The sequence below is a fragment of the Mercenaria mercenaria genome, chromosome 1 (assembly GCF_021730395.1).
Source record: "Mercenaria mercenaria strain notata chromosome 1, MADL_Memer_1, whole genome shotgun sequence".
In the NCBI taxonomy this organism is placed as follows: domain Eukaryota; kingdom Metazoa; phylum Mollusca; class Bivalvia; order Venerida; family Veneridae; genus Mercenaria; species Mercenaria mercenaria.
In genome coordinates, this window is record NC_069361.1 from 74,687,093 (window position 1) to 74,696,361 (window position 9,269).

Genomic DNA, 9,269 nt, shown 5'->3' on the forward strand with positions numbered 1-9,269 from the left:
TACGTCTAGTAGACACATATACTTAGGGGTCACCGACTTTAATTTTTCGCAGTATAACATAACTTTACCCTCACCCCCACATGGTTTGTGGCTATACGTTAAGAGTAAAAAAAGAATGTGTTTCAACCTACACAACTCACGTTCGTGTTAAAAACGATATGTATTTATTATAAGAAATTTTCACGATATATTCGATCTCAACTTCAGATGCCATGTACTACTGAAAGGAAACACCTTTGACAAAATGTATATCTTTTTACAACTGTCCGTAAGTATTTGACCTGACACTCATCAATCTTCTTTAATATTTTAGGACGTTTTCGTTACTTTACGCAGTATTGTATCCTGAAAAGATCTATAATTACAAAAATAACTTTATAGTTAACCGTCCGACTTCCACGCACGTTACCACGGGTACGAAATTACCGCAGACCCTTTTTTAAATTCAATATAATGAAGTGTTACCGTATTTACTTTTATTCTTACAATGTCTTTTGCAACGATTTTCACGAATTCTAATTGTTTTCTCTTGTTGTATCTATTTTCGGGAGTAATTTGTCCTTTTATCTAAGATACCTTTAAAGATTTTATTCCACACTTACTACAAAATATCTTCATAATCTTGAATACAAGTATATTTCAATAAATGAGCCATAAGAAAATAAATAGATAAGTGTATTAACATTCTGTCCTGTAAAATTAGATAACTTTTGAAAAATAAAAGATGTTAGACTGAGGACTACAACCCACAACTCCGAGATTGATGGCTAATCGTTTTGTACCCGCAGCTACTTGCATATGCGATATTTTTAAATCATAAAGAATACTTACGCAGTAGTTATTTCTCTATTGAGGGCCAGGTCGATACTTATGGACAATTTATCCACTTTTTACTATCCATTTGTTATTCCTATAAATGGTTTCAAAATGCAGATTCAAAGCTTGAAGAATAGATGTCTTTTCTGTTACTAATCTTCTCAGTCTAATGGAAAATACTAACTTAGCTTTGTAAAAAAAAGCTAGTATGCGGTAAGTTGATGATTTAATTTCGCGAAAATAGGTACTTAAACATGTTTTAAACATTAAGAAATTTCGTTCATATACATGTAATTTTATGATATGAGGGTTTGCCTGTTTTTACCAGAAATATTTATCGACGCATGTCGGATTCACATGTATAATCAGTACGAAAATAGCATACCAGATCCTCCATCTGATTTGAAATTAATATTTTTTATACGGATTAAATTATTGTGAATGATGAAACAAATTCTACCAATTTAGACATCAATCTCCTCATCTCATTCGTGCGAGATTACGAGTTGAGAAAAGAGTCTGTTCTATACGCATAATGTTGAGCAACTGGTATCATTTTTATATCCTTGATAAACGACTAGCGATCAAGTTCTAATTGTGGTCTGACCAGTGTTTTGTATGATATTGCATGCTTTGACGTTTTCGTGATTTGTTTTGTAGTTGCGCTTAAGGAAACCTGTAGTGTTCTATTCTCATTTGTTGTTATTCTGTTCTGTTTATATTTACCTGAGTCCTAGCTGTATGTACACATTACATATAATTAAATTCAAGATTTTATATCACATTCATATAGTGTCATATTATTTTAAACTGTGATGCTCATATCGGATAAGAAGCACACTTTCGAATGCTATGTAGATTTCATTAATTCTTTGTAGGAATAGTTAGACTCAGTCAAAACAAATCTGAGCTTTAACATTCATAGAACGATTTTTTCCCCAATTATTTGATTAGTAAGTTCGTTGCATAATTATTAGAGTAATATGTATATAGGTTGGAGACCACCAGGTGTTTTTCCAAGGACTTCCATTATTACATTATGGCGTGTACAGCCTTCCATAAATGAAACATGTATATCTAATCACTTTTCTTCCAAGAACTATCTTAGTTCCACCAAAATATCAGACCGAAAACATATAAATAGTGATTTCCGTGTGAATGAGATGACCCCCTGTTTACATCGTTGGCATGACGGGAGAAATTCATTTGACGAAACTTTATTTTAATACATAAAAAATGAATGTAGCAAATTTCGTTGAAATGCAAAATGAAATAGATCTACTGTAAATGCAGTAAAAAAATTCAATTTTGAAAAAAAATCACTTCTTGGGTTTGTTTACATGATGACTGACCAATCAGAACGGACAAACAGTAAATTCCAACACGGTGTTACTTTGTTGTTACACTGTGTTACAGTGTTACTTTGTTGTTACACAGTGTTACTTTACACATTGTTTGTTTTTGCCCTTGTGTGTTTGCTTTGTGTGTGTGGTGTGCATGTGTTGATCGTGTGCACGTTTGGGGAGGCTACGTTTTTAGAACACGGCTTTCCCTGCTTTATTTGTTTTTTTTCCCCTTATCCGTATAGCTTGTTTGACAATATTCCTACGCGAAGGTTGTATCCCCAGTTTTTACACTCAGGTTCCATGTACATTTTTGAATTGGTGGTTAATTTTTGTTAATGCCGTACGATAGGTTTCCGGGATCTCAGAATTTAGACCACGCCATCAAGTCACGTGATACCAAACGCTTTGCTTACGTTGAACGCCATTTTTGAGAGAGAAGACAAAGGGAAGAAAAACCTGGTAAGGAATTGGGAATAATTGGTCAAGTTTACTGTTTTTTGATCTGACAACGCTGCAGACTTTTGAATTAAATTATTCCTCAATAAACTACCATAATGCTAGACCCCTGTAATTCCTTTTTGGACAGTGAACCAGAAGTTTGTGTGGAGCTTGAAGCGGGGACTGAAGATCTTGTAGACGGCGACTTTGGCGTAACAGGGACCCTGTTCGCTACACTTCTGTCAGACGTTACGGACAAAAGCAGTACCGATATATTCACTGAAGTTATGAGTTGTAACAACTCAGATAGTGAGAGTGATGAAATTTTAGATTATCTTTCTAAAACACAAGAAAACTTGATGAAAGAAGTTAGTGAATTACAGGAGTCAGTCAGATTAACAAGGTCATCAACTAAACCTGTTGTTAGTACAAAGGATAACATAAAAAGCACCTGTAAACAATCTGTGTACAGTCGTCCTCCATTAATGTGCTCGAGTACTGTCAATATGAAATCCTCACAAGTAGAAATAAAGAGACAAAATTCACTTGAAAATCCAAATAGTGGTAAAAATCCTGAAAAATGTATGAACAAAAATGCAATTATTGCTAGAGAAAACCGTGAGAAAAAGAAACAGTATGTTAAAAGTCTTGAAAATAATTTGGAAAGTGTAAAAAATGAAAACTTTGATCTGAAAACTAAACTTGAAGCAAAGTCAAAGCAATGTGAATTGATGCAAAAAGAAATAAAATATCTGCGTAATGTGTTAGCAAATCAGTCATGTATTTCAGCTCTTTTAAACAATATTCATGCCACTAAGGGTGTTGCATTCACTTCATCACTCCAAACAATTGAGCAAATCGAAGACTTAAATTCAAATAAAATTGAGGACAATAATTCTAAGAAAAGGTCTTTAGATGAAAATGACAATTATGAAAAGACACCTAAAGGCATTTATGTTAGGGCAACAGGGTCCCATAAAAAAGCCAAGAAAGATACTGAGGAGTCCATGGCAGAAGACTTTAGTCCTCCCCTGACGCCATGTTCAAGTCCAGATGAAGTTGATGGTGCTGGGGGTGTGTGCCTTCATGTCAGTAACAATAAAGTGTCTTTGGAATTGTGTTCTATTTGTGCTGAAAGTGCTAGCAATGCTTGGAGTAAAGCAGGTGATCATACCTATTTCAGAAGTTGAAATGTTTTCTGCATGCCATGTTGTAAGCCATTTTAGATGAGGAGTGTTTTCCACTATTTACAAAATGTATATTCACCTTGGCAAAAATACAAATTGTGATGTGGTTGAAATAAAGGAGTTAAGGTGTGATATGCACAGAATGTGGGTGAATTCTAGTGTTTACTATTTGCAAGCCCATTACAACAAAGGATGGAAGTGTGTAAAAAATGTGTGCAGTGTCTGGAAATCAACTGCTGTAAAGTGGACCAGTATAATTTTATGTAAATAGATTCATAACTGGCATAACAGTAAAAGTACCAATAATGTAATTATGTATATTATTACAGTCTGGTATATTTGTAATTCAGTATTAACAGTTGTTTGGAAAAAAAACATATTGGAACTGTAGATATTTATTTGTTGTATGTTTTTCTGTATATTTCTGCTGAACAATCTATGTTTTACCTTGCAGCAATGATTGATGTAGCTGTAAAAGATTATACTGTTAAGGAAGAGAGAAAGTAAACTGCTGATAGCACGGTGTAGTATGACCAAATAAATGGTCTGTGTCATTTTTCTTATAAATGTTTACTGTTGATAATCATTCTTGAACATGAAATGGAGTTGAAAGATTAAGATTTATTCACTTAAGATTGATTTGCACATACTTTTACCAGTATTTAAAAGCAGATTTAATTCCTTTTGTATTATTAATTTGTAAAATAGTATAAAAATGTTCAACTCCATTTAATAGTTCGAGAAAAATGTTCTTTTTCAGCATTTATTATTTATGGGGAATTGAATACATGAAAATGAAACAAATGGCAAATTTTTTGACTACATTATATAAAAAATAAAAAGTACCATAGGTCTATGTGCAGATTCTTAGTATATATCAGTACTGTAGTATTGTAATTTTTAGTACCAGCATATCATAAAGAGTCTGAAAATGTTGAAATTTAAAGTTTAAAGTTAAAATGTCAATTGAATATTTGATTAAGAAGTTATTAGTTATTAACATTTACAAAAATAATTGGGGAATTTGGGTTAAGTTAAGTTAAATGGGTGGGGCGGGGCTCACAATCTTACATTGTTGTTTATTTCAATGTTTATCTTACTTTCTCTTTCAGTGGGCAGAGCTGAGAAGCGATGAGTAAATATGAGAAGCAAAAGGGTTTAGTTTTCAATAGAATAACTTGAAATAATGGTAATTGTTCTTCACAATTTTATTTTGTTGTTGTAAACACTTGTTTGTATACATTCATGTACATTGTTGAATTAGTTACCGTGAATTTCATGCATATATTTCATTATTTCAAATTTTTACTATACAGCATATGTTGTTTCTTTATTGTAAACTATTTAACTTTTCAAATTCCGAACAAAATACTATGTATGCAGGAACAGATAATGACTAATGCAGGATTAAAAAAAACCTTAATTTTTATCATTTTTTTCTGCATGGCTGATTTCAAGCATAAAATAAATGCAATACTTCTCAGAATCTAGAATCTGAAAAACAGCCTTTAGATTTTCCAAAATAAAAGCTTTTTAATTTATTATTAAGTTTGTTTGTCAATAATGGTAAGACATGTTTTTCTCCAATTATTTGAGTAAAATGTGTGAGTCAAGGTGTATTAAAGATTAATTAAAAATTGATTGGTACTCTCCGAAGATTTGGTTTTAAAAATACTTCGAGGAAAACCTTTGGATCAAAATGTGTTCAGTGTAAGTTGAAACTTGCTCCTGCATTTTACGTCTTTCTGAAAATTTTGGACATTTTTGTGATAATTCACATTTGTTTTTGTCAGTGGAAAATGTTTCTATATGTTTATATCCTTGCGAATTTCAGTATCAATTTTTTTTCCTTCATATTATCCTTGGTTCAAATTTAAGTTCACATTCATGGAATGGAAGTGAAATTTTCGGATTATAAGTTGAACTAAACGTTGAGGGCGAGCTATTAGTATACGTGGATTGTCCTGCATCTTTTATCATAATTTACATAAACATGAAACATTTAGCCAGAGTTACTTCAACTTTGTAGCATCCTCACTGGCTACATGTAGATCATCCCTCAGTTTTGTTCAGATGGGCCACGTGACCTCTTTCAGCTGCAACTAGAGCCAAAAATAAAAAATCTTTAAACAATTTCTTCTCGGATTCTCAAAGATTCTTGATAGATCTTCACCGAACTTGGTCTGTAGCATCCTTTTACAGAACTCTCTCAGTTTTGTTTGGACCAATTTGACCTTGATCAGGGGCTGCCAGATCTAAACATATAAATCCTTTAATGAGCCACTAATTGGATTTTCACTGAACATGGATACTACTTATTGTCATGACCAAACTTGGTCCATACTAGCATCCTTGAATGGACTTTTCTCAATTGGTTAAATTCCAAATAACCCCTGCAGCCCTGCTAGAGCTAAAAAGAAAACCTTGAATCAACTTTTTCTCATGAATCTTAACCAAATAACATTTCTTAGGTGAGCGGCTTGGGGTGATCATGACACTTGTTTCTTTAGAAATCTGTAATTCAAAACTATACATGATAGCACAAAATATGAGTTGCTGGAATTTTTAACTTGGATTTTTAGTTCCGATAGGTGGATTAAAAAATGCAGATTGAAAATTGCAGGTTCATTTTCTTAGCCAGTAGAAAAAAGTGCAAGCAGATCAAGCAGAATTCGAACCATGTTATCTTCTATTATTACAAAATTTTTGATACATTATTATTGTGAAATATTGTATTTGAGCATGTAATATTGGATAGTTCTGTTATTTTGTCAGATAAAACTGGAAGGCGAGCCCCTATAACACCTGCCTAGGGGCTGGATACAGATCCGTCTTTTGCGTTTGTAAGTATAGAAACCATTCCCATGTCAGGTAGGCTAGATTAGGCTCATTGAAACTCGAAAGTAGTAATGAATGTTCTGTGGATACTCGAAATTAATTTTCTGCATCTAAAAAGAACCACGAAGTGTGTTAAACACACTGAAAAAAAGTTATAAGAAGAACAGTTTATTGGTGCAGAATTATTTCAGAAATTCTGTTGTGTAAAGATCATAATGCCATGCATACCATATATATATATGTTGACTTTTGGGGCATGTCATTTACAAATTGACTTTTGTTTCCTTATTAAAAATGGGGAAAAAATCTTAACAGTTTTATTTTCCAATAATCAGTTGATACTTTTACAACTTGGTCATTCTTCAGAGAAAGGCAATTTGTTTGGAAGATTTTATTACACAATTTCAGTTGATATATCATTATACTTCGGTATGAAACTGATAAAATTTAATAGGAATTTTTTGATATGTTTTCATTATAACATTTTCAGTAAGAGTTCTTAGTTTAAATATGAGATTGTATGTTTTAATTTATTTATACAGTGCATTTTCTATAGCTACACATATCACTGTAAAATCTAGAAAATTTGTGAGTCAGTTGCCATGGGAATGGTTTCATGCTGGACAACAAGGTATGTTGCCATGTATAAAGGAAAAAGAAGTGTAGATTATACATCAGTTTTGTCATTTAAAACACCAACTGATGTCTTGTTCCATTTTGTTTCCATCAAAGTTGTTTGAGCTTTCAATGCAAATGAATTTAAATGTCTTCTATCACATGTAAGTTTTGATATTGAAAAAAAATGTTAATATATTTAGCTGCATGCTGTAGTTCATGGATACAGGCTTCGTCCAAATCGGAATTAATGCAGTATACGAGTAGAACTTTTTGAATTATTTTTCATACACATGTATTATATTGATAGGACTTTACGACTTTACTTTGCAATATTTTAGGTAGTAGATTTAGTCTTCTTTCACTTTGCACCCAGTTTTGATTGTATAATTTGAACCAGGTATCTTGTAAAATCGTAGTTTGTTAAATAAATATGTTGTAAATTGAATTTGTTTTATTTTATTTTATTTGCTGCATTTCAGTGCAGAACAGTATCTTGCTAACCTTACATGTAAATAAATTCTATGGTTGTACAATATTTATATCCTTTAAAGCAGTATGTTCGCACTTTGTCAAGTTAGAGATACTCAAAATCTTATCATAAAAATGTAGATACACACCCAGGTCGACTATATTGGAGTCACAGTGTCGGGCTGTAATTCGTCTGCTCCGTACTTAACTGCTGTGCAGATCTTAACAGAACTAGCACCAATTATTTATTTTATGAATAAAGATGATGTGCAAAGAGCACAACCCAGTTCAGTAGGTCCAAGGTCAAACTTGAAGTTCAAGGTCAAATAGCTTAACTTGGTGTCTGCATGATATTGTCTAAATTGTTGGAATACTCAAAATTACATGCAAGGTGCACAACCCAGGTAACTAACTTTAGTCTAAGATCAAATGGCTGAAGTGTGTCTGCCTCATAAACCACTGGGAAGAGCTGTTTTTGTAACTCACCATACATAATCAAATGACAGCTTAACTGAACAAAGGGGTCAGGGACCACCAGAGCTAAAAATAGTATGATCTCAAACGACTTGTCAGCCACCGGTCCACATACTTTTATACAGACTTGTATGTGGGATCAAGTTTAAAAATCTGTGTAATGTTGGTATTTGGTATTTAGTATCATCCATTGAACCTCTATTGACACAGTGTGGTTTGAAGAGGTCTGGCCTTGGGGATAAATTGTTCTACATCGCATAACTGAAAAATTGGCTATGTTGCATATTTAAGGAACTTGTATCAAATTTATATAAAGCTTGACCCAAACTTGGTGGTCATTTGTTATATGTCCCTACATGTGTGGACATATGTTCATTTTGTCTTGTCTGTTGGTCTGTTATAAAACGTCATCTCGATTACTAGTCTGAAACTACTGATGGGATTTCAACCAAACATTGAAAGGATGCTCAGTTCCATGGCTAATTTTGCATACTGTTAGCATTTCCATGGCTAAATACAATTTGGTAAAAGTTATGTCTGTTTAAAGGTCCAATTTGCTACTTCTAATCTATTTTAATTTGCCTGAACATGAAGTGCTAGGGGTGAGCTATTGTGATCAATCTTCGTCTGTAGGGTGTCAGTCGTCTTATTCAAACAACACCACTGAAACCAAATGCTGTAAGTTGATGAAGCTTTGCCTGGATGGTTCTCTAACATGTGAGAGTTGAAAGAATTCCATTCTGTGCAGAATTCTGGTTGCAGTGGCAACCTAAAGGGAAAACTTTTAAAAAGTGTCTTAATCACAAGGCTTGGAGCTTAGGTATATGGTATTTAGCACTGTGCAGTAGTCCTCTACCAATTTTGTTTAAATCAATACTGGCCCTCCCCTGGGGTTCACTTGTTTTACATCAACTTGTTAAGGGAAAATTGATTTCTTCTCAATCATAATGACCTGAACTTAGATATTTTGCATTGGTCCACTGTCATGTTTGTTCAAATCATGCCTTTGGGGTTAAACTTGACCTTGCCCAGGGTCATTTGTTTTAGAAACATTAACAATCTTCTATTCTGAAGCTGCAGGATC

At 33.1% G+C, this 9,269-nt stretch overlaps 1 protein-coding gene across 7 annotated transcripts; it reads left to right on the forward strand.

The window, feature by feature from the left end:
- The first annotated feature begins 2,519 nt into the window (after window positions 1-2,519).
- Window positions 2,520-7,688, forward strand: LOC123565117 (uncharacterized). Of its 7 annotated transcripts, none has more exons than XR_008372363.1 (4): window positions 2,520-2,621; window positions 2,749-3,764; window positions 4,242-4,976; window positions 6,563-7,688. XR_008372363.1 is itself a non-coding variant. In XM_053551081.1 (3 exons), exons 1-2 carry the CDS (start codon window positions 2,717-2,719, stop codon window positions 4,292-4,294), a joined length of 1,101 nt encoding a protein of 366 aa, XP_053407056.1. In that variant the 5' UTR covers window positions 2,628-2,716; the 3' UTR covers window positions 4,295-4,331; window positions 4,900-7,688. The 7 variants fall into 7 exon arrangements, 2 of the variants coding, with proteins under 2 accessions (XP_053407056.1, XP_053407051.1); XR_008372360.1 differs by lacking the exon at window positions 2,520-2,621 and having other exon boundaries at window positions 2,628-3,764; window positions 4,242-4,331; window positions 4,900-4,976; XR_008372361.1 differs by lacking the exon at window positions 2,520-2,621 and having other exon boundaries at window positions 2,628-4,050.
- Window positions 7,689-9,269: the final 1,581 nt, after the last annotated feature.

Coding starts and splice junctions, on each gene's coding strand:
- LOC123565117 (XM_053551076.1), top strand. CDS start 2,717: ATGCTAGACCCCTGTAATTCCTTTTTGGACAGTGAACCAGAAGTTTGT. Junction 3,765..4,241: donor CAATGCTTGGAGTAAAGCAG/GTGATCATACCT, acceptor TTTACCTTGCAG/CAATGATTGATGTAGCTGTA.